At 39.5% G+C, this 25,992-nt stretch overlaps 1 protein-coding gene across 10 annotated transcripts in view; it reads left to right on the top strand.

Annotated features, from left to right (window-relative positions):
* Positions 1 to 25,992, top strand: part of CHRDL1 (chordin like 1) — a 127,132-nt gene that overhangs the window by 60,187 nt on the left and 40,953 nt on the right. For 4 of the 10 annotated variants that reach the window (XM_058658893.1, XM_058658892.1, XM_058658897.1 and 1 more), the window contains exons 5-6: positions 18,360 to 18,529; positions 19,940 to 20,033. In XM_058658893.1, coding sequence (XP_058514876.1) covers positions 18,360 to 18,529; positions 19,940 to 20,033 — 264 coding nt within the window. The remainder of the gene's footprint in view (positions 1 to 18,359; positions 18,530 to 19,939; positions 20,034 to 25,992) is intronic. The other 6 variants (XM_058658895.1, XM_004590192.3, XM_058658899.1 and 3 more) reach the window with 2 other exon arrangements.

Raw genomic sequence — 25,992 nt, 5'->3', positions numbered from 1 at the left:
ATTTATTTAGGGAAAAAAAAGTATGCATGACATATGTTACCATAAAACCTGTCTTTAGCAATTAGGTATCATGCTAAATAGTTGATTTAACATTTGTAATTTACAAATATATATTTTGCTAACGAGAAAAATCTAAAACTCATTGTATAGTAGTAAAGGAATACTAAAAACACTGTGCCGAGGAGTTCTTTTTATTAGACTACATAACAAAATTAAGACTGGTGATTCTAGAATTAGTCTCTGAAAACAGAGGGATTTGTCTTCTTTCTCCTTTATTGCTCTGGATTTTATTGAGTTTCTCTAGGCTTAGTGCTTTATCACTGAATTTAAATCTTAAAAGTACTGAATTTGAGTCTGGGATTTGTCACTAATTTACATCCCTTGACCTTGATTCCATTGTGATAAAAAGGAAGTCCATTTCTGGTTGACTCTTGGAGATAAACATGGGTAACCTTAGGAGAATTAGGTAATGGGATTGGACTAGTCCATGAGTTCAATAATGTGGCTGATGATAAAGCTATTCAGTGAAGTGGAAGAAATTTTGATTGGAAAGAATGGAGAGGTACCCCCCTGAAGACTTGGTTAGGAGAAACTTCTTACCAGGAAGGGCTGTCAGCACAACTCAAGAACATAACTTTTGAACCATAGAATCTGGACAAAGTTTGCTGCAGAGATCCAGCACTGCTGAAGAGAAATCTTCAGCCACTCACTTTGTTTTGCATGGAGCATATTGCAAATCTGATAGACTTCATAGGCCCTTTCCCCTAGAAGATTGCATGCACTCTCATGCACTCAAAATTCTGTATGTTGGGCCTGGTGCAGTAGCCTAGTGGTTAAAGTCCTTGCCTTAAATGCTTTGGAATCCTATATGGGCACCAGTTCTAATCCCAGCAGCTCCACTTCCCATTCAGCTCCCTGCTTGTGGCCTGGGAAGGCAGTCCAGGACAGCCCAGAGCCTTGGGACCCTGCAACCACGAGGGAGACCCAGAAGAGTCTCTGAGGTCCTGGCATTGGATCGGCACACCACCAGCCCTTGTGGCCACTTGGGGAGTGTATTAACAGATGGAAGATCTTCCTCTCTGTCTCTCCTCCTCTCTGTATATCTGACTGCAATAAAAATAAATAAATCTTTAAAAAAAAAGATTTATTTATTTTTATTGGAAAGTCAGATATACAGAGAGGAGGAGAGACAGAGAGGAAGATCTTCCGTCCGATGATTTACTCCCCAAGTGAGCTGCAACGGCCGGTGCGCACCGATCTGAAGCCGGGAACCAGGAACCTCTTCCGGGTCTCCCACACGGGTGCAGAGGTCCCAATACATTGGGCCGTCCTTGACTGCTTTCCCAGGCCACAAGCAGGGAGCTGGAATGGAAGTGGAGCTGCCGGGATTAGAACCGGCGCCCATATGGGATCCCGGGGCATTTAAGGCGAGGACTTTAGCCGCTAGGCCACGCCGCTGAGCCCAAAATAAATAAATCTTAAAAAATATTTGTATGTCATGTCAGAATTACTTTTGAAAGTCACATTTTTTTCCTCTCCAGCTATCTAGATCTCAGATGAAGAGCTGTTTTGTCCAGGAAAGATGTATGTGTATGCTAATATCATGGATGCTAATGTCTTCAGAGAATTAATAATAGACTCTGAGCATTCAGACATGTATATATCTTTGGATGTTTATTCCTCCATGCCATGCCCTTTTCCAGTGTACGAGCCACCAGGACACAGAGCAAAATAAGACATAGACCCTATGTGTTTGCATTTATTGGATACTTGGAAAACAGTATAGATGCCATCAGGTGCTGGACTGTCAGGTACAAACAGGCAGGCCATTAGAATTTCTGCAAGAAACTGGAATGGGTTTGATGGATCCTGGAGGCTGGGCAGGATATGAGTAAGCCAAGAGTAGTCTCTGGGGGCAGCTGGACCTAGTGTGAGTCAGGGTAGAGTAAGCCAAGAGCACTGAGGAGGCAAGGACTAACAAGTCTGAAGTGAAACATTATTTAGCCAGGTGGCATATCCTCAGGAGATACATCTTGGAGATGCACTTCACAACCTTGCTTGGGCCATGCTGTAATCTTGTTCTGTATAAGGAGTTTCAGTTCTTGAGTGACAAATTGTAAGGCTAGAAGTGCCACTGGAGAGGCAGTGTCTCGCAAGCTGAGAGACCTGTCTGAGTTGGCAAACCTCTATGGCATGTGGTAAGTTCTGGACACTCGACCACCAGAGCACACACTGTGAATGTTTTAAATGATTAATATAGGATTTATTTCAGCAAGAATACATATAGTCATCATTGCTGGATGAAATAGGAGATGTTAAATGTTCGATCCAATTTTCTCTCCTGGATAAGCTTTTCTTTCTTATCCCTGCCCGCCTTGAAAATATTATACCAGAAATGCAGGGGCCCAATTCCAAGCAGAGCTCCTAAGAGTGAGGTCTTAGGAGTGGGCCTAAAATTTGGATAGATATTTATTGATCTTACATATGCCCAATGACTTAAGGCAGGATCTTCATTTGGGGTTCCGGAGATATGTCATATTCGGCCAGATTGAGAGGGTAGAGGTGGAAGTAGCCAGGCCTGGTGGCTTATACTTGAGGAATGATATCTCGGTGACCTTTTTTTTCCCTCCCAGATAAAATGTACTTGGTAAATTGCAAATAATCCCAATCAATTCCTTTGTATAACATTGCTTCTCTGCACACTGAAATGTTTCAAGCAACATTAATTGTGTCTGTTCTTAATACATAGCTAAATACAAGCACATGAAATGATTACCCTCTGCAGATACACATGGACACACCAGAGGTTCTTTCGAAACTGAAGCCCAGAGAGATGCAAACTGATGACAGTCCCATCACTCAGCAAGCCAATAGGGAAATCTCGCCAAGAACCCATGTACACCCGCCCCCTCCCACCCCCGACAACAGCAGCAACCAAATCTGCCTAGTCTACAAGCAACTTTTGCTTCACAGAGGTGTGATCTCTGCTCAAACAAACTCTCCCTTCAAGGCAACCCTCCCAGCCATATGCCTAACAAGACAGCATATTCAGGCAGGATGAGCTACTGACTGATGGCAGCTGCAACATTAGCGGAAGTGGGATGAGAACACACAGATGGGGTCCGGATAAGGAAGGGAGTATGGGGATTAGACCAGGGTGTGAGCTTTCAGCACCCTCTTCCACTCTCCTCTCCAGCTGGAGAGGCAGATGACTGTTTCCTCTCGCTCGGCACCTTCTTGGTTGGGACCCAATGTTGTGTCTGTCTGTTCAGCTGCAGAGTGATCTGTTGAATCTGCTACAAGAATTTCCCGGCCTGGGACCCCAGTGGGGGTTAATCAGGAGTTGGGGTAGGGGGTCTACCAGCTTGCTGAATATGTGGGCCTACCAGGCATTTCCTTGAAAATTCTAATGGGAAATGTGCCCTCCATCTGCAACTCTTAGAGCTCAACTGTGAGACCCAATCCATCTCCTAAAGGAGAATATATATTTGAGACTGACACCCTTTACCCCTTTGTGGTTCCTTTCCTCATTTTTACCTGCCTCCCTGTCTCCACAGTACAAAGCTCCTTAATTTTGCCCAGTTCTGGCCTGTTCTGATCCTCCAGACTTTATGTATGCGTTGTAGGATGTTTAGCAGTTTAGGTGTTTGTTTGTTTGGTACAAACTTTATTGAGGTATAATTTGCATACTATAAAGTTCTCCTCTCTTAGCATGTTCATAAGATTTTACAACTAATAGCAACAATCCCAGGATATTTTCATGATTCCCAAGAGACATCCCATACCTACTAGCAGTTACATGCTGTTCTGAACCCCACACCCCGGCATCATCCACTAACTGTTGTTCTGCCTCTCTATGTAGATTTGCCCATTCGGGCCGTTTCATGTAAATGAAATCACTATATGTGGTATTTTGTGAATGGTTTCCTTCACTTAACATTGTTTCCAAACTACATCCATTATAATGGAATAAAATTGCTTTTATGAATATGCCATCTTTCATTTGCTCATTCATCTGTTTATGGACACTTCACCTATTTCTGCTTTTTGATTATTGTGAATAATGCTGTTGTAAGCATTCATGTACAAGTAATTCTTTGAATTACTCTTTTACTTCCTTTTTCATTTTCTATTTATATAAAGGAAATGAATTTCATGTATTTCATATATGCAAATTTAAGAGCATAAGGACACTTGCTATTCTACCCCCTCTTAATCCCTTGCTCTCACCCTTCTTTTTCTTATTTTTCTTTTCTTTTTTAAACTGAAATACTTTTAGTTCACTTTATAATCATAGGCATAACCCTCCATTAAATAAAGAATTCAACAAATATTAAGTAGAAAAATCACTGCTCCTCAAGAGCGTAGGTATGAATCTAATAGTGGAATTACTGTCGAGTGGTAACTCTACACATAACATGTTGAGGAATGGCCAGGCTAGAACTACGGTTTTACTTTCTCCCCTGAAATATGCAATGTTTATAATTTCTTCACATCCTTGTCAACACTTGTTGATATGGTATTTTGTATTATAGCGATCCCAGTAAATGCAAAACTGTATCTCATTGCAGTTTTGTGTCCCTCCCACCCCCACTAGGGCCTTACTAATTAATGCTTGACTCTAGGAGCATGGCAGACATTTTGTTAGAGCAAAGAGGAAGAGAGTTTACGGACATGGTAAACTTGCCCCCTTCGGAAGCTATATCATTGAAGGAACAGTCTGTTCTACTGAAGAGTTTGCTTCCCCTGCAGAATCCGTCAGTCAGGTGCAAAAGTTTTTAGGTGAGGTTTCCTGGAAGAAGTAAGACTAGAGCAGGACCCTGAAGGGAGGGGACAGGACGACAGGCAAGAGGAAGAGAAATGAAGACTTGTTCTAAACTGAAAACTGTGGCATTCTCTAGCTTGGATATTGACTTAAAGATGCAACTCCAACATTAGCAATTGCTGTAGTTTAGCAGTTCTGAAAAACAAGCAGTGGAGGAGGAGATTGGAAATGATGGCTAAACTATATATAGTGGAGTAGTTGGCTGCCGAGTTTAGTCTTTTTCTGCCCTTTAGGATTTTTCATAATCACAAACACATTGGTTGACCCATAAATCTACCTGCCCAGGGCCTTCAGGAAATCTAAAGCAGAGTCTTTGAGTTTGTGAAATGGCTCTGGTCAGAACTGAAGTGGTTGGCTAGAGAAGTGACACTTTGTGGGCTCCACTGAGAAAGCAGTCAGTATCAGCTAAAAAAGCTGATGTATAAAATGATTATTTTATGAATGTGATGGCTCAGAAGGGACTCTGCAGTCACCACTCAAGGTCTACCAAGTTTTGAGAAGTTCTACAGGCCAGTAACAAGTAATGTTATACTACATGGGACAGAAACAAAGCTTTTCACAGTGTTCCAAGTGTTGAGAAGTTTTGCCTTCCAGAAACTCTGTCGTTTGTAACTACTGGTAGTAGAGCAAAACTAGTATTTATCGAGCATGAAAATTTACATGGTACTCTACTGAACACATTAGATGTCTTGTGTGATTCTCACAACAATGTAAGAGTATAGGCATTGTTATCATCCCCATTTATTAAGTGGGGAACTGAAGTTCATAGATGTGAAATGGTTCACTTAGCTAGTAAGTGACAACTAATTAATACTGAAGCTGGTAGTTGATCCCAAATGGGGCTCTCTGAAGCAAGGCCTTTACTGTCAATAGAACAGATCTTGGCAACTGCATTTTCAGCAAGCTTTCTCACATAAGTCCTAAATTCTGGAACATGTCCGACTCTTTGCCTTGTGCCCTACAGCCTCATTATGGTGAAAGCATCAAAGAAAATGACCAAGCTTTAAAGCATTGTCTTCCATTGGCACATCAATATGAATTAATTAATGGGATTAGTCCTAGCAGGGCAGCACTATGGGTCATAGAAGAGTTAAGCTTTATGAAGGATGAGAGTTTAGGGAAAATCTGGAAATTATAGGTCCCTGCCTAAGCAAAGTAGATCGAGCAAAGTCATACAAAGAGACCCAGGGCAAAAACAAGTGATGATAGTTGGAATACTGAAAGGAAATCTAAATGGTAGGCATCTCTGGTTCAACTTAAGAGCCCATTTGAAATAGTAGTTTTGCTTTCATTAAGCATTTCAAGGAAAAACTTATCTGAACCTTAATGACCCAAAAGTCGGAGAACTGTTACTTTTTGGAACAGGGCACAGAAAGCCATTCTACATCCTTGCATATACTCTGATTTAGCCTGATCAAGATGGAGTGCCTAGTTGCCCCTCTCTCTACCACAATGTCACTGTGTTAGTCAAAGATGATTTTCCACTAGAACCCGTATTTTTCTGCTTTCTCTATATTTGAGTCAAAGTCTAAATTTGCCAGCCCAAATTTACACAATGCATTAGTCTGTTTTCTGTACTATAACCAAATACCTGAGGTTGAGTAACTTAAAGGTGTAACTCACAGCTTTGAAGGCTTATGTCCAAATACCATGGTATTGCCTCTAGATGGATTGTATCATGGTATCATGGGAGAGAGAGAGAGAGAGAGAGAGAGAGAGAGAGAGAGAGAGAGAGAGAGAGAGAGAGAGAAAGGAGATCAAATAGTGATAGTGGAAGCCAGAGAAGGCTATGTGGGACTACTTGGGATGCCATAAGAGCTATAGCAGTTCCTTATAAAAAAAAGCCCTCCACTGAAGACCTATAGGGCCCCAACTGGATTCAACCTTTTAAAGTTTCACCATTTCTTAGTACCATCATATTGATGTGCATGCTTCCAATAAACACATGAACCCTTGGGGAGCACACACAAAGCATTCTCAAACCACTTTAAAAACAATTTAAGAGAGAAGCATAACGCAGTGTTGGTAAGAGGGAACACCCTCACTGAAATGAGGCTGGAATACAGGCATAGCCAGCATCTGACTCACTAGTAGAAATAGAGCTGAGCTTCTAATAACTGGCTTTATAGGACTGATTTTCTATGGTTGCAGGGCCCCAAGATGGTTACCTAGTACAATTTTGTTCAGTCTCCAAATTTAATTTTTAAAGAGTACATCTGTATCATTTATGAATATAAATGTGCATGTACAAGTACATAGGACTATCTATTTATATGTTTATATAAAAAGTTATGAAGTGGGCCTGGCGGCATGGCCTAGTGGCTTAAGTCCTCACCTTGAACGCACCGGGATCCCCTATGGGCGCTGGTTCTAATCCCAGCAGCTCTACTTCCCATGCAGCTCCCTGCTTGTGGGCTGGGAAAACAGTCGAGGATGGCCCAATACTTTGGGATCCTGCACCCCTGTAGGAGACCTGGAGAGGTTCCTGGCTCCTGGCTTCGGATCGGCGCAGCACCGGCCATTGTGCTCACTTGGGAAGCTCCTTTCTTTCTCTCCTCCTCTCTGTTTATCTGACTTTGTAATAAAAATAAAATAAATCTTTTAAGAAAAAGTTATGAAGTAACATGTCTTATTCATCCTATTCCACATGAGTTAAATTCTTATAGTGACTTACAGTTTCTCCTGCAATGTTTAGTACATTTGTATCTTTGTAGATATTTTATTTATTATATTTATTTGAGAGGCAGAATTAAACAGAGAGAAGTAGAGTAATAGGGAGATCTTTCATCAGCTTGCTGACTTCCCCAGTGTCCGCAGCAGCTAGGATTGGCATGCTGGGGCTTAGCCAGGCCAAACCCAGGAATCAGGGGTTTGAGTCAGTTCTTCCATATGGGCGCAAAGGTGTAAGGATTTGGGCCATATTCTGCTGCTTTTCCAGCTACATTAGCAGGGAACTGGATTGGAAGTGTAGCAGCTGGAACACAAACCATGCCTATATGGGATGCCAGTATTGGAGGTGGCAGTGTAACCTGTTTTACCATGAAAATATAAACAAGTATTAATATAGCTCTTTTAGAACTATGTTCTCTATTATATAAAAGTTAGTAAACCAATGCATATTTTTTAAAGATTTATTTTTTATTGCAAAGTCAGATATATATAAAGAGGAGGAGAGACAGAGAGGAAGATCTTCCGTCCGGTGATTCACTCCTCAGGAGACCGCAAGGGCTGGTACTGTGCCGATCCAAAGCCAGGAGCTCATCCAGGTTTCCCATGCAGGTGCAGGGTCCCAAGGCTTTGGGCCATCCTCTACTGCTTTTCCAGGCCGCAAGCAGGGAGTTGAATGGGAAGTGGAGCTGCCTGGATAAGATCCGGTGACCATATGGGATCCCGGAGCTTTCAAGGCAAGGACTTCAGCCACTAGGCCACCACACCTGGGCCAATGCATATTATTTTATACTTTATTACTCTCATTATTTAATAGATATATTTGAATATAGAAGAGCTTACTCTTTTACATAACTATATAATATTTGTATTGATGAGCCATCACATATCTAGCAAGATGTTTTCTGATAGATATAAAAATTGCTTCTATTTCTTCCTTTATAAACAAAGCTTCAAAGAAAAACTTTAATGTGTTTGCACATGTTGCCATGTATCTGTAGAATTAATTCTGCAAAGTAGCATTACTGTTCAAATATATATCTATATGTATGTTATAATTCATAGATGTTGTCAAAAATGTCACCTATAGAAAGCTTAGAAACAGACAGGAAACGGTCAGCGGGGACACACTTATAACTCACTGGGTGGGACACAAAGATTAGTTACTCCTCACTGGGGTATGGAAGATTTCTCTGCACACCCCTCCTAAACATGCTCACCTAAACTGTTGACATATATCCTGTTAGAATTATAGAGTTAGACCACCCGAAAAACAGCCAGGTTCAGCGAAAACGTGCTTCAATGCTATAAACTGCTAAAGACTAAAATTAAAATAGGCATGAGACAGCTGAACAGCAATCTAAGCCATTTTAAGCAATCTAAGCCATTTTAAGGTGTATAGAACACGGTTGAATGTAAACCAAAATTGAAATGTCTATGAAGAAGTCACAGGTTGTGGTTGAGAACCTGCATTTTCCTATTAACATATTGGTTAATCAATACCATGTCAATTAAAGCCACAATGTTGTAAATGGTTGGAAATATTATGTTGGGGCTTTTAATTGATTGGGATGATACTCTGCCGGCTCTACCTTCAGACCAGAGATGGTCTCACCAAGAAACCATTGAACTTACCAGGACAATAGGATGCTGGACTTTATGCTTGGTAAATACCTCCAACGAAAGAATGTCAACTGAATTTGAACTATGGTAATGCAACAAGGTGGAGCAACCCACTGTGGGGGGAGAGTTTGTGGAGGGTCGGGGGGAATTCCAGTGCATGAAGAATGTATCACATAATGCAATGTAATTAATTTTTTAAAAAAAATGAAATGCAATAAAAATATGTTAAAAAAAAGAAGACAACATGATATTTGGCTTTCTAGGATGGATTATTTTACTAAGCATAATGGTTTCCAATTGTATCCATTTATTGCAAAAGACAGAATTTCATGCATTTTAATACCCAAGTGCTATTTCATGTTATATATACACCACAATTTCTTATCCAGTCAACAATTGATAGAAATGTGGACTGATTCTCTACCTTAGGTATTGTGATTATAGCATATATAAATACAGAAATATGGATAATTTTTTCTATATGCTGATTTAATTTTCTTTAGGTAAGATCCTAGAACTGCAATGGCTAGGTCATATGCTAAGACACATGTTCAGAATTTTCAGAAAACTCTGTATTTTTCCATGATGATTTTACTAGTTTATATCCTCCTCAATAGCATATAAGGGTACCCTTTTCTCCATATTCTTGCTAGAAGTTGTTATTTTATAACTTTTTGGATAAGAGTCATTCCGGCATGGGTGAGTTAAAATCTCATTATGGTTTTGATTTGTATTTCCATGATGACTATCAATTTTTATCATATATTCATTATCTGTTTCACTTGTACTTCATCTTTTGAGAAATGCTTATTTATACCTTTAGACTGTATCTTAAGTGGATTGTTTGTTTTGATGTCCTTGTGCTTCTTGAACTTCTTACACATTCTGGATATTAAACCTTTATCATTTTTTTTTCTCAAAAAAAATGTCCCCTATAGCATCTGTATCAAATATTTATGTCCTTGTCAAGAAAGTATATTAGAGCACCCAGTTTTGTGGTATAGCAAGTGAAGCCGCTGCCTGTGATGCCAACAACCCATATGTATACCAGTTTGAGTCCTGACTACACCACATCTGATTCAACATCCTGCTAATGGCCTGTGAAAGCAGCTGCAGATGGCCTAAGATGGTCCCTGTCACCCCCCACGTGGAAGACTTGGGAGAAATTCCTGGTTCCTTGCTTTGACCAGGCCCAGCTCCAAACATTGTGGCCATTTGGGAAGTGAGCCAGGGATGAAAGATCTGTCAGTCTCTCACTCTCCCTCCTTCCCTGCCCCCAGGCCCATCATCTCTGTATAGTTCTTTCTTTCAAATAGACAAATATTAAATAAATAAATAAATAAATAAATAAATACGTTTTTTAAAATGAAAAACATTACTCAAAATTTTGGATTTCTGACACAAGGAAAGGTGATATCACAGGAGGATCTAATTTACAATTTTCTTTTTTTTTAAAGTTTTTTTTTTTTTACTTTTATTGAAAAGGCGGATATACACAAAGAACGGGAGACAGAGAGGACGATCTTCCATATGATGGTTCACTCCACAAGTGACGGCAACGGCTGGAGCTGAGTCAATCCGAAGCCAGGAGCCAGGAGCTCTTCTGGAATTTCCTCGCGGGTGCAGGGTCCCAAGGCTTTGGGCTGTCCTCGACTGCTTTCCAGGGCACAAGCAGGGAGCCAGGTGGGAAGCAGGGCTGCGGGATTAGAATTGGCACCCATATGGGATCCTGGCACGTGCAAGGCGAGGACTTTAACCACTACACTATCGCGCTGGGCCCAATTTACAATTTTCGCATGAAGGAGGTTATGCCTATCCCTCCCCCCTTTTTCTGGGTTTGTTTTTTCTGTCATCTATTTATTTAGTTATTTAGCTCCATGACATAGTTTTATAAGCATTTGGGTTCATCCCTCTCCTCCCCTCCCATCCTGCCCTCCCCATTTCCTCCCCAATTATTTATCCCCGTGTTATCATGAAAGCATAGTCACTCAGTTCACAGTTAACAAGCTTAACTTTCTGATATTTAAATATATCGTGACATGGCAAGTATAACAACAGGTAGAAACATAGTATCATAATATGTAGGTATGTGAGTTTCATTGGGAACCCTCCTTTAATTCAGAAATAGAGACACGTACTGTGTGGTATCTTTACTTTCCAGTATGCTAATCTCCCTTGTATAGTTTATTATATACATATATATTGATATGTGTATTAATATATATATTATCTCTCTCTCTCTCTCTCTCTCTCTCTCTCTCTATATATATATATATATATATATAGCTTTGCACCTTAGTTGTCTTTCATCAGAGAAAATATATAGTATCTGTCCTTTTGGGTTGGCTTACTTCACTAGGTATAGTGGATTCCAGTTGGGAATGATAAGATGATAAGATTTCATTCTTTTTATAGCTGAGTAGTATTCTATAGAGTAAATGCATCATAATATCTTTATCCATTCCTCTGTTGATGACCATCTGTGTTGTTTCTGTGTCTTAGTTATGGTGAATTGTTCTGCTCTAAACATGAGGTTCCAGGTAGCTCTTTAATGCAAATTTTACATCTTTTGGATATACTCCCAGGAGTGGGATGAATGGGTCATATGGCAAATCTATTTTCACTTGTCTGAGGATTCTATAGTGATTTAATAGTTGTACTACTTTGCGTTTCCAGCTACAGCAGATTAGGGGGACCTCTTTCCCCACATCCTTGCCAGCAGTTGTTACTTGTTGATTTCCATATGTAGGCCATTCTCACAGTTACACAGAACCTCATTGTGTTTTTATTTGAATTTCCCTGATAGATAGAGAATCTAAGCATTTTCCATGTGTCTGTTACACTTTTGAGTTTCCTCTTTTGAAAAATATCTGTTGATGTCCTTTGCCTATTTCTTGACTGGATTGTTTGTTTTGCTGTTTTTAGACTTTTGGGAGTTTTTTGCCTTAGAAGTGCCACTTCTGTCCGTTGTCTATTTATATTCTTTATAAACATTTTCTTCACTTATTATGGGCTTTCTATATTTTAAGAACAAATGAGATTTTAATTTAAAAATAGCAAATTCAGAAGAGGTTCTATGCCAGTTTGTTAGATCTTTCAGCAGCAAACTTTTTCTTTAAGTGAAATTATATTAATCACATAAACATGGACATCAACAGGATTAGAACTTTTCTCTTGAATTGGAAATGGAGACACCTCTGAAGAATCTTAACACAGAACGTACTTAGAAAATGCTGTACATGGCTGGTTGGATTGTGATTTTGGAATCTACTAACCCTTTCAGCTAGGAATATTTTCTAGAGCATAGCACAATTATTTATTGATTCAATATTGTCTGGCAGTTTGTGAGAATATGGCTTATTTTCCATTTGGAACTTTTTTATATTCCTAAAATGAGTTATCATTTAACATTGTTCTTTGTTCCTGTATCTCCGATGAGAGTAGCATTCTCCTAAAATCAGGAAAACTATTCCCCTGTAGTTTTAACCAAACACAGTGCTGGGTATTGTCAAAACAAGAGAGAATCAGTGTCTTAACCCTTATCCCTGAAGAATTTACCACAAACAAGCTACAAAACAGGGGCCGGGAGCCATAACCTAGTGTTTAGAGTCCTCACTTTGCATCTGCCAGGATCCCATATGGATGTTGATTCGTGCCCCAGCTGCTCCACTTTCCTTCCAGCTCTCTTCTTATGGGCTGGGAAAACAGTCAAAGACAGCCCAAAGCCTTGGGACCTGGCATCCACTTGGAACATCTGGAAGAAGCTCCTGGCTCTTGGTTTTGGATCAGCTCAGCTTCGGCCATTGTGGCCACTTTGGGAGTGAACCAGCAGATAGAAGATCTTTCTTACTGTCTCTCCTTCTCTGTGTACATCTGATTTTTCCAATAAAAATAAATAAATTTAAAAAATAATGTACAAGACAAATTTCTTCTATTGAATTGTCCATTCATCCCTAGAAAACGGGAAAATCATGTTTTTCAGATTCATAGCTTTCCTCTATATGCCTTCCTTCAAGAACACCATCATGTACCATTTTTTGTGAATATTGTACCTGTGAATTATCTCTGAATCTCACAGTCACATAAGGTAGATGGTGTACTCCCTTTGAATTACAAAACAATTGAATAACCTTCTCAAGAGTACAGGGCAAAAACATACTGAAACTGGTGTGTTGGTCTATTTGGGCTACTATAACAATATACCACAAACTGGAAGGTTATAAATTGATTTGTCACCATTTTGGAAGCTGGAAAGGCCTACATCAGGGTCCCAGCATATTTGCTGTGTGGTGTGGGCCTACTTTCTGGTTCATAGATGGCAAATAGTATGTTATGTGAAAATAACACATTATCCCAGCCATTTTCCCAATTTCTCTTCCCTTGTATTTATGTTTCTGAGACCTACGACATAGAGCACTTTGACTGTGTTTTATTGTGGAGTGTATTTATGTGTCTGTTTGACAGCCTAACTTCTTTTCCTGGGGCACTACCTTCAGTTTCATCTCCTGCTTCCACTGCCTGCACAAATGTTGCTATAATATCTATAGAATGGCAGAGAACCAGGGAAGCATTAGAATAAGGCTCAGCCATCAGAGGGAAGTAGGAGTCAAAGTAAATGTGGTAACAGCAGAAAAGGAATGATTTTACATGAAGTTGAGGACCAACTGATTCCTGGAAGCTCTAGGAAGGTTTGTACTTATTTCATTATTCCAGGAACTGATTTGTCTTCTGATATACCAACTGGCTTCCTGATTATCCAAGAACATTCTCAATATGAGAACGGAAATTTGAGCATGTGGAGAGTGGTGATGAGAGAAACCAGTGTGAAGACTTTGAGTTCTAGAGTAGGAAAGAATGTAGTGCCAGGAGGGGATGTTGGCGGATGGAAGGAAGTAGTGTAGGACCATATACTTCATAATAAAATTTGCCAGGAGCTCTGAAGGGGGAAAAAAGGCTGTACCAACACTATTCCTACTCATGGTACTGACTGACAATGTGTTGCTTTTGAAAGAGGTTCTGGATTTGCAAAATCTAATTGCAAAAAGGTCCTATTAAGACCAGTAAAGCACTAATGCTGATACTTCAGGAATCAGTGAGAAACAACTGGTAGCAAGAGACATTTAGGATAAGGAGGTGTATTTTGAGTACCCAAAAAATTGTAGTTCAGCTGGAGTATATGACATTTTCCAGGATGGACATTAACACTGTGGTTAAGACACTACTCGGGACACCTGCATTTTGTAATGAAGTGCTTGTGTTTGAGAACCTGGCTCCACCCACAATTCCAGTTTCTTTCAAGTGCTCATCCTTGGAAGCAGCAGGTGACATAGCTCAAGTACCTGGGTCCCTGCTGCCCACTGACCATACCCAGATTGAGTTCCAGTCTCCCAGAGAGCAGCCTGGCCCAACTTTGGCTATTGTAGCCATTCGAGAAGTGAACCAGAGGCCTGGAGGCTTCTCCCTTCCCATGTCTCTCTCTTTCCATTCCTTCCCTTCCACACTGGACACACCTCTCAAATAAAAAGGAAAAAAATGCAAAGATCATTATTACCATTGAGTGAAGAAACAATTTTCTGCTTATCTATTTACTTGACACATGATTTTGCCCCATTCCTCCTCATAGTGTTGTATGGGAGAGGCTAGGGGCATGCAGTCTGGCCATTCTGTGTACCATCCTCCTGACGGACCTTTAGCCAGCTTGGCTTTGGTCTGCTTTTTTCCCAGTTTTTGGCCAGGAGCACAGTGAGGGTGTCCGAAGGAGAGTTGATTAGAAGCCCAGTTACCTTGAAAAATCTGGGGTTCGTTAGGGTAGTCTCTGACTTGACTTTCCTTGCCTCTCTGGTTTGCAACCATGCTGCATTGATCTTCCAAAGATGCAAAGGGATGCTTGAGACCGGTATCCCATTCTTCTAATGTAAAAAAACACTGAGACCCCAAAAGTTTAATTTTTCATGCAAGATTATGAGAAACCGGAGACTCAAACTGAGGTTATAACTCAGTGGTCCTGCTTTAAAACTTTAACACTGAAGACAGCACAAATTTTAAGGCAGTAAAATTACCTCATATTTCCAAGGTGCTTCCCCTGTAAAGCAGCTATGTGACATGAGTCAAATCTTTTGGGGCCTCCATAGTCTCATTTTCATTATTCTCCATACATTATTAAGGATGTTGGAAGAATAAATAAGAGTAAATGAGTTGTTAAGATATTTTAGTTGCATGAAGCTAGTGTTAAGCATGACTGAAATTATTTTCTTTTTGATTCTGCTTTTTCTTCCTATCTCTTGCTTTCTGTTCGTGTCCTGTTGAGTATATTAAAAAAAAATTCTAATGCCAGATTACTCAAAAGATTATTGTAAGGAATGCTTTCAAGGTTATTCTTCCACTGATCCCCCCCCCTTCCAATTGCCTTCATTGATTCCTTACTGAAAGGCCTGGTTCAGAAATCAATCAACATTCTTTAGAGGCAAAATAACTCCAGAGGGTTTTTTTTTTTTTTTTTTTTTTTTTTTTGTATTCTAAAGTTTTGCCAGCTCATGCAAACGCCATGTAAAATATTATTTTGTAGGTCATTGTAGTTTTCCATTACTACAAGATGTTGAGATTTGGAATTATTAAAGCAAAGCCCAGGGGACAAATGGCACTGCTCCTGTCCTTTCTCTGATGGCTTTCACTTACTGTTGCCAGCTGCAGCTATGTGCTGTATTCACTTGTGGGCATGGGGCAGGGACTCAACACAGAGGAACAATTAGCCTGAATTAATCTCTTTCTTGGAGCTAAAATTTCTTTTTATAAAGGAAAAATAAAATAACTTTCTTTATAGGCTATAAGGGATTATTAACAACTAGTTAATACCCAAGGAATGAGTTACTCAGACATTGAGGCTAGGGGTTGATGTTGTGGTATAGTGTGTTAAACTGCCTCTTGAGACACTGGCATCCTGTATTGGGGCAGCAGTTCAACTTCCACCTACTCCTCTCCTGATCATGCTTCCTGATAATACACACCTGGTAAGGCAGCAAAAGATGTTGCAAATCCTTGGGTCCCTGATACCCATAGGGGGATACTAGATTAGAGTTCCTAACTCCTGACTGAACTTGGCCCAGTCCTGGATGCTGCAGCCATCTGTGGAGTATAAAAGTGGTTGAAAGAATACACACACTCTCTCACACTGTGCCTTTCAAATAAGTTTTTCTTAAAAAAGAATTATTTATTTTTATATACAGAGAAGAGAGGAGACAGAAAGGAAGATCATCCATCCCCTGATTCACTCCCCAAGTGGCTGCCACGGCCAGACCTGAGACAGTCTCAAGCTAGGAGTCAAGAGTCTCTTCCAGGTGTCCCACATGGGTGCAGGGTCCCAAGGCTTTGGGCCATTCTGTACTGGTTTCCCAGGCCATAAGCAGGGAGCTGGATGAGAAGTGGGGCTGTTAGAATAAGAACCGGCGCCCATATGAGATCCAGGCACATGCAAGGTGAGGACTTTAGCCACTAGGCTACAGCTGTGGGCCCTCAAATACATCTTTTTAAAACGGTAAATTGAGGATAGATCAAATTATGCAAAAGTGTGACATTGAGTTAGTTACTCAAATAATGAAACCAATGAATCTGCAATGTCTGTGTCTGGGTACTCTAAAGTATAATGTTCTAGAGGTTTAGGTTACTTTAAATATTTCAATGGTGTTTGGATTTTAGTTCAGATTAAATGGCCCTTTCCTTGTTACAATCAGAAGTAGTTGATATCCTTCTAGATAGTGGCTAGAGAAAGAAGATTCTAGAGTCAGATATCAGTTCAGAGCCATGTCACTTAAAAGTGGCATGATTTTGGGAAATCATTAGTTTCTTGAGCCTAAGTTTCTCATCTGCAAAATGCATATAAATGTAGGGTATGTGTCAGAACATTATCAGTAACAGGAAATGAGGTGATGTATATAAAACACTCAACCCTCATTGCCTATCATACATTTAGGGTTCAATAATGTTAGCTACTATTTTGTCATGGATATTATTATAAATGACCTTTATCATTTTTACCCATCCTGAGAGTAATTTCACTCTATATTGAACTATAATAAAATGGACTCACATTTATTTGTTTTCCTCATGAAACACAGAACTGTCCTGAATTTTCTTATTCTACTATCCTGTGGTAGGTATTTCCCTACCTCTGTTTTTATCTATAATTCACTCATGAATATTTAGTTTAATTTTAGTGTGTGTGTATGTACATGCATACATGTACATATACACATGCAGTATATGTGTTAATGAAGCCCAGTGACTAGACTGCTAGAGACCATTCACCTGGTCTCTACATAGCAACCCTGTGCTGGACTTCATCGAGTAAAGAGATATTTAGGAGTTCTACTTCTCAAAAAGCAATACATACCCAGAAGTCAATAGGAACAAGATGGAAATTAGGATCAGAGGACTATATTTTGATTCTTTTTCTCACTTCTCACTAGCTTTATGACTTCAGTTTGTAAGTCACTTAACTTCCAGTAGCTTGTTTCCTTCAAATGAGAAATAAAGATCAAATCAACCCTACCTAATCCATAGCTTTGTTATGAGGCTTCATTATAATAGAGGACGATGTTGTAAATGGATTTGTAGTATGCCACAATTCACAAATATGAATTCCAGTAATATTGAAGTGTCAAATTCTATGTTTCAGACATCATATGCCATGAGAGGTCAAAAGCATGGGCTGGAGTTGTTAGAGAAAACTTCATGGAGGAAAGGGGATATGAGCTGAACCCTCATCAGATAAGATTTCAGTAGGTATATGTGTATAAGTGGGGAGTATGGGACAGTGGAGGAGGAGTGACAAATAAGCTGAAGTTACAGAGGCTAGGGCAAAAGGCAAATATGCAACCAATGATATGAAACATGGTAAAGGGAATTCTTTTGTGGGGAGTTATAATAGATGGCTGCTCTTCTGAAGGGACAGAGGCAAAAGAATAATAGGTAACATAAGCCCAGCCCCTTCAGTCAAGTTGATTTCTTAACATAGCTAGATGATTTCCTCCATCAGAACTGGGCTCTTGTTCTTGTTCTCTGCTATCTTGCTAATGCTTCTCACAGTGCCTGACACATGCCAGGTGTTCAATGAATGCTCAGCAGGTGGGAGAATGGATGGATTCTCTCGTCCTTCTATGTAATATTCTCTCAACTCCCTCTGTGTAATACAGCCCCATCTGCTGTTGGGATTTATGAAATTCTTTGCAGTGATGCCAAGACCCAGTAGTTGTCCTTTTTCCCTACCCTGTTCCAGAAGACTCCTTACCCTCAATGAACAAGGTGACCAGCAAGTCATGTGAGTACAATGGGACCACTTACCAACACGGAGAGCTGTTCATGGCTGAAGGACTCTTTCAGAACCGGCAACCCAATCAGTGCACTCAATGCAGCTGTTCGGTGAGACCCAGATTTTAATGTCCTTCCTAGTCCCTATCCAAATATGAGACCTCCCTCTGTATAGGTAGTTCTTGTTTGAATCTACAATCTAAGATGTTTGAATGAAAGGTCAGTTCCATAAGCCTTGCAGCTGATCTAAAGCTCCTGATTGTTAACCTGTAAACAAGGCTGTTGAACATATAATACCCATTATGTCCCAGCCTTAAAGCTATAGGACAAGTAAAATATAAGCCATTATTCATGATCTGCAGTCTTTTTTGTAATAGTCATACCACCTAAGCCCTTATCAAAGCACTCAATTATCTGGATTGCTGGGAGTGTTCTGACAGGAAAATTTACTTTCAGCTTTAGGGCCACTCCATGTAATTCACAAGAATATGAAGTGTCTGTTAGTTCTTAACCTATGAAGTTCTACCAATTAGTAATTTCTGGTGTCGTGCAGTGAGAAAACTCTTTATAGGTGTTTAATCATGATGATTCTTGTGCCATTTCTTGTCAAAATACCTGCATATGATTCATGAGTAAAATATATCCATTTTATCTTTACTTGATTGCACAGTTCAAAGAATATAGGAAATCTAGTGAATGAAGAATGTTTAACTGAAGTATAAAAGAATGAAGTTAAATATAGAAACGAATGTTTTGCCTGCAAGAGGCATTAAACCCTTCATGGCCAGGGGGAATTTATAGAATCACTTCCCTCTAGGGTTTTCAGTGGAAATATAGTATCAGTGTTTGGGAGTATTTAGTTTTGGCCTGCTTTCCTATTGGTCTTTCAGGAACTCTTCAAGCTCCAGAAGGAAATGCTTCTAAGAAGTCAGAGCAATGCTTAAAAAGAATAATTTTTGTAAGATAATTTTAGGAGATTAAGATTATTTGAAAATATAGGTGTAACCAGAAAGTAAATTGTATCCTTTCTCATGGGCGAGACCAGGCTGTAAAATTCAGACCATGTTGTATAGTTTTGCTGTACTCCAGAGAGCTTTTCTCAGGCTTGGAAGAAAAAACCCAGAGAATGCTACAAATGATGGCTATAGTACACATCTTTATTTTGTTAAATACCCAGTATCCAACTGAGCCACAGTGAGAACCAAGGAATTCAGTGAGCACAGAAGAATGAGACTGAATCTGGTGATGTGGAGGTTGGGCAGCCTCATACAGTAGTCTGTACCATCTTAGATTTGGATATCCAACTAGGATTGCTCGCCCTTATGTGACTTAATCTCTGATGTGAATAGTAAATAGAACAGTAAGCAATGTGTAATAAAATATCAGAAGTACATAGAAACAACACTGGAAGAAAAGTTGGGAAGATTATGTTGTTTCAAACCTACTTTATTCCTGGGACTGAGTAGATTTTTTACATGTATTCCAGATTGTTCTGATCTTAATTCTATTTGTCCTTGGCAGGAGGGGAATGTGTATTGTGGTCTCAAGACTTGCCCCAAATTAACCTGTGCATTCCCAGTCTCTGTTCCAGATTCTTGCTGCCGGGTGTGCAGAGGTAAGTGTCATGTGTTCGCAGGCCTGGAGTACTACCATCCTGAGTAACAGAACATACGAGAAAGGAAAATACTTCTCCGGTGACCTAGAGAAAGGGGATTTTCTATGGTAGCCTTAGTATTTTGGGTGTAATCATTCACAAAATGGGGGGGAGAAAATAACATTGCTTTCTAAGGGCCCATAGCCTGAAAGAAACTGTGCTGGAGTATAGCAGGGAGGATGGGTGCGAGTCAGCTAATGTGGAAGTGAATATCTTTATCTCTCCTTCCTTAATCCCTTAAAGCTTTGCCCCTAAATTATTGTATCGTAAAACACAGACCATTTCCACTCACAGCCATAAAAGGAAGATTGGATCCTGCAAAGCACTGATGTGACCATCTTGAAGGAGTACAGGCTAAATTTAGCCATATTTTTTTAAAATCCCACAATAAAATGGTGACAAATTCAATAAAAGCAAAATGGAAGACATCATCTTCCCAATTTATATACAAAATAGAATCAGTTTTGTTTTTCCCCTTCAGGTTCCTAGTGTCAAACCTAATCACATTTAATTCTTCCTTTGTTGCTTCTTTTCAAACTACCAGATCTATCAACAGTATTCTATATTCCTCCCATTTTCTGATTTCTCACTGGAGTATCATAATATGATTAAACATCTTCTGTATGTTCAATCCTGTGATATAAACCAGCTTTGAATTGATAAATATAGACCATAAGGCATCTTTTTTAAGAATTGCAAAAAGGATCCCATTATTTAGGATGACTTGCTAACATTTTCCAGGAACATCTTTCTTCCTTTAGCTGTGGCATTTTTGTGCAATATCTAACCTTCTCAACCATATATGGTGTCCGTAGAAGGAAACATATACCCTTTGCTCTGATAGAATTCACATTTTTTCAGAGGAGGCAACCAATAAATATGTAGATATAAACAATGTAGATTCTGAGTTAAATAATAAAAGACTAGGATGGAAAACAAGATGTTTATTTAGGTTGGATAATCAAGAAATTCTCTCTGAGGAGCTGATATTTAAACATAACCTGAATGATGAAAAGGAACCATGCACGCAGAGTGCGAAGAAGAGCATTCCAGGCCCAAGGAAAAGAAATGCTAAGACCCCTGGCAGGCAGGAGCTTGGAGCATTGCAGAAACTGAAGAACTACAGTGGCTGGAATATTATGGTTCAAACTGGCAAAAGATGATGGCACAGAGATGAACAGGAGTTAGATCATGCAGGCACTATATAACATGGGAAGAAGTTTGGGTTGTGGGTTTTAGTGCATTGGGAGGTTGTGAGCAAGAGCATAGCTTGATCTAGTTGAAGTATTGAAGGATCTCCATGGATGTTGCATCTAGATTGAATTGCAGAGAGGCAATAATACAACCAGGAAGAAGGATAACAAAGCAACCTCCCTGGTGGGAAGACTGCTGACACGGTACAGAGAAGAGGTTTAGAGTAGAGCCTCTGGGGCCAGGCTGTCTCAGGTCCAATGTCAACTCTACTACATTCTAGTTGGCTGATCTTAATTTTGTTAACAATCCTGCCTTGAAGATAGTTGTTGATTTCTAAATGAGACAATGCAAGAAAAGAACCAAGGATGATTTCTTGATGTAGTGAACACTCAGTAATGACAAGCAGACAAATCTAACTTATGTTTAGAGCATTGGTATCAAGCATGGGTGTGTATTGGAATTAATCTTTATAGATTTATACCTAGGCCAGAAGGGGGAGGTGATTCCAATGGGCAAGCAAAGTTAAAAAGAACCAAGTTAGAGGAAAATTTATAAGATTTTCTAGTAGGGGACATGTAAATGACTCATGCATCACTGCTCTTTCAGTCTTCCAAACAGGGAGCCTTAATATCATTATATCTCTGTTCAACATAAGACGTTTATGCTGGCACATATAATACCTACTATAAACCAGTTTCAGTTGTAAGAACTTTTTATACATGAACTGATTTCATCACATGACAACGCTGTGTGCTGCATAATGTTAGTATCCCCATGTTATTATGAGGAAGCCGAGGCAGAGAGAGGTTAAGAACTTTGTCCAGGATCAAGTAGCTAGTGAGCTAAGGAATTAAGATTTGAATCCTGGTAGTCTAGATTCCAGAGTGCAGACTCTGAACTATGACATTACTCCTGAAATTGATGCCTTTCTGTTTCCACTACAATATATGTCAGCCCCTTGATACTGATGGAGAAGCATTGCATGGTCTTCCCCAAATCACCTTCATTGGTTTTGACTCTTCCATTCACAGGCCTCTGGTTTCAGTCACATTCCTGTGCTCTTGAACCTTTCTGCCTTTGCTGTCTGCTTCTCCTCTCAGTGTTTCTCAATCTTTTGTGTGCTGCAGAATTACCTAGAAAATGTGTTGAAATTCAAAACTTTGCAACACTTTGCAGATATTCTGATTCAGGAGCCTTGAAGTGATCCTAATTTAAAAAATCATTGCGCATACTGATGCAAAATGATTGTTTATGGACCAACACTTTGAAAAACCATTCTCATGTCCAAGTAGATGATTTGAGAACTCCTTGGAATGATGGTTTTGTATCTGAGTTTGGTGCATTAACATGCATATTGTAAGTCTGAATCCTATATTAATAGAATGCAGGACTCTCTGCCATTGTCCATATCTACAATGTCAGGATACAGTTAAATATCAGAATGATGGACTTATGACTGTTTATGAAGGACTATACTATTGTAATAATGTAGGGGAAATCAGTGGGGGTGGTGGGGAGGGAAGAAGGGAAATCTCGGAGCCTATTGGACTAAATGCTAAAATAATAAAATCAATTTTTAAAAAAGAAAAACAAAAGTAACCAATTTTAGTCTGAATATTCAGAGCAGCTGATTCGAACCATATGGCAACCAAGTATGTGGTGAATGGTAGACATTTTATGATAAAGGACTGTATGGAAAAGAAAAAATGATTGCTTAAGTAACACCTGCATTTGTGCAGTAGGGTAAGAACAGCGAATCTTCCCTCTTTCTGGAAAATCCTTTCCCTCCACCTTTCCTTGCCTGTGAAAGTTCTGGCAGTCTTTCAGTAACTAGCTCAAATGCAGCCTCCTTAGTTTCTAACATAGCTCATCCTCAGGTCACATTTTGATAACTATCAGCTGGAAAATCTTTCTTCTTTCATCACCTTCCCACATTTGTGCCTGATTTATGGACCTCTATATCCAGCGTATTCTTCAGAGGTCACCCTAAGTGTAAACCTACCTTCCCCTTAGAACCCTTTAGTACTGAATTTGTGTTTCTCCAGTACCATTATCACCTTATTAACTTTTTCCTCTTTTTTTTTTTTACTGGTGCCAGTATCTGATCAGTCATATCACTGTATGAATGTCTTATGGCAAAGGCATTCTCTGATCCATTTTTGTTTTCCCCACCATGGTAGACACAGACTAAGTGCACTTTCAAAGATTGCTAAACAGTATAATTTGAATTACATATTATTAAAATAAGAAAAGATTTTCATATTTTTCTCCTGAATTATTAATTGACTACAGTGGATAGCTAGAAGTTCACTGGTTTGTGCTCAATAGGAAATTATTCTAGGTCATTCCTGAGTCTTATGCTGATTATTTTTTTCTCTGTTGCATATTAGAACAGCATAATTAATATTTTTCTTTGGAAGGAATAGCCTGTTTCTGACTACTAGTATATGTTCATTGCTTTTGATAGCCTACTTGTACCAGTCCTCCTGTGTCAGTCAGGATTTGGTTACAACCTAATTTGATTTATGCATTAACAAGGTCCTACAGCTTTCCAAACCTGTTTATCACAGTATGATCTGATTTGAGAGTTCTTCAAAAAGTTCATAGAATATGTATATTATGAAAATACCATGTGTAAATTTATTTTTTCAGAGAGTTATTTTTATTTTTGCTGGAAATGCAGATTTACACAGAGAAGCAGAGACGGAGACAAAGATCTTCCATTTCCTGGTTCACTCCCCAAATGGCCACAATCACCGAAGCTGAGAGATATGAAGCCAGGAACTAGGAGCCTCTCCCAGCTCTCTTACATGAGTGCGGGATTCCAAGGCTTTGGGCCATCCTCTTCTCCTTTTCCCATGCCACAAGCCAGATGAGAAGTGGAGTAGCCAGGATGTGAACCAGTCCCCATATGGGATGCTGGTGTGTGCAGGCAGAGGATTAGCCGATTGAATCAACATTCCAGCCCCGCCATGCATGAATTTTTTAAAAGTATTTTAACAAAATAAATTTATCTTTTAATTTCATCATCACAAAAAGTTTTTGAAGGCTCTTCATATATTTGTTCTACACTACAGCGATTAGATTCTAGGAAAAATGGACCTAATGTTCCTCGCCCTTTTTTCTCATCTACCCTTTTATCTATTTTGAGTATTCCCCAGATAAAAGAAAGTCCTTGTACCTGTGATTGCTAATATAATCAGCTAATTGCTCTAATCCAGTTTTTAAGATGAGATTATGTTGTTTGGGCAAAAAAAAGTGAAATCTAAACTGAAACATTTCTGATAAAGGAAAGGAAACTGCAAAAGGATTTATTACTGCTTCTGAGAGGCAAAATAGTATATAGGGTATAGGTCCTGAACAGAAGGAATTGGATTTATGTGGCAAAGTTAGCATCTGTTGATGCTCTGACCTTGGACATATTACTTAACCCATTCAGAACCTGTATTTTCTCAGCTATACGAATGAAAATATACTGCCACCCATGGATGACGGTGAAGATGAATTCACATGGCATAAAAGTGCTAGGAGAAGTTTAATATTGCTTGATAAATGATAATGATATAATGATTGTACTATTCTTCTGGAGAGCAATAGAATTGAATCTTCTCTGTCTCCAGCAGTTTTGCCTTTTTATTTATTTCATCTTCATGGACAGAACTTTATTTCTAGTCTTGTTGTGACAGAGTCTAGGACTATCTTGTTTCTAGTTCTCTTGTCACAATTTAAATTACTTTGCTTTTATTTTGTCCTCAGAAGTAACAGATAAAAGCTACTTATTATTGATCATGTATTCTTCCCTCATGTAGTGTGAGGATGCCTTCGATCCTTTCCTTGCCTTCTCTTCTTCAGCCTAAATAACACCATTTTCTTTAATCTTTTCATATAAAGACTAAATCCTACACTTTCATAAAAATTGTTTTTTTTTCTTTGCCTCCAATTTCTTTACATGTTTCATTTGTATATGATGTGGCTGAAACCCTTCTGAAGTCCTCATTTCTGACGCACCTAGAAATTTTTGTCTGTTGAAATGATGTTTTTACAAAGGGGTATCTTGTGTAATCATTACTCATACAGCAGGGAACTCAGACACTTCTGTCCTATGCTGGCCACCCTAAGCAAGGGCCAACCGCTGAAGAAGAAACGACCTTTGAGTGCTGGGCTTGCAGACCTCAGTATAAATGGCTCCATTGAAATGACTCCCATGCCGTGTTAGCAGATGCTAATTTGTGCCCCCTTCCTGGGTTACACAGCAGTACTAGGCATGCATTGACTTTCAGCTCCAGCCTCAGTTGTTTAGACATTTCTATGCGGCTAGGACAGTCAGGAATGTTGGCAAGAGTGGCACAGATCATTGTTGGCACTTCAGCAAACCTCATCTGGTCTGGAAGCAGAGTGCCAACATCCACTGGAGCCTCAAGGGAAACTTTATCAGAAGAAAAAATCTCTTCACAGAGATTTTGCTACTGCCATGCCACATTTTGGGCAGGCAGGCCTCAAACCTAAACCCACACCCAGCTTCCTTCAACCATTTATCATGTCTGCTTCCTGTCTCCTGCTGACTTGCCAAAGCAAAGGAGAAGGCTATATGCTTGGACCTTTGACAAGAGAGAGGTATTTGAGAGTAGGCTATGGACCATAGTGAAAGCTAAATATGCCGTTTATTAAACAGTGTATGTGTGTAGCAGTTGCTACTTGCCAAGCAGTTCTAAGGGCTTATTACTAG

This window comes from Ochotona princeps, chromosome X, assembly GCF_030435755.1.
Source record: "Ochotona princeps isolate mOchPri1 chromosome X, mOchPri1.hap1, whole genome shotgun sequence".
Classification (NCBI taxonomy): Eukaryota; Metazoa; Chordata; class Mammalia; order Lagomorpha; family Ochotonidae; genus Ochotona; species Ochotona princeps.
The sequence above is the reverse complement of the archived record's forward strand: the minus strand, read 5'-3'. Positions and strand labels throughout refer to the sequence as shown.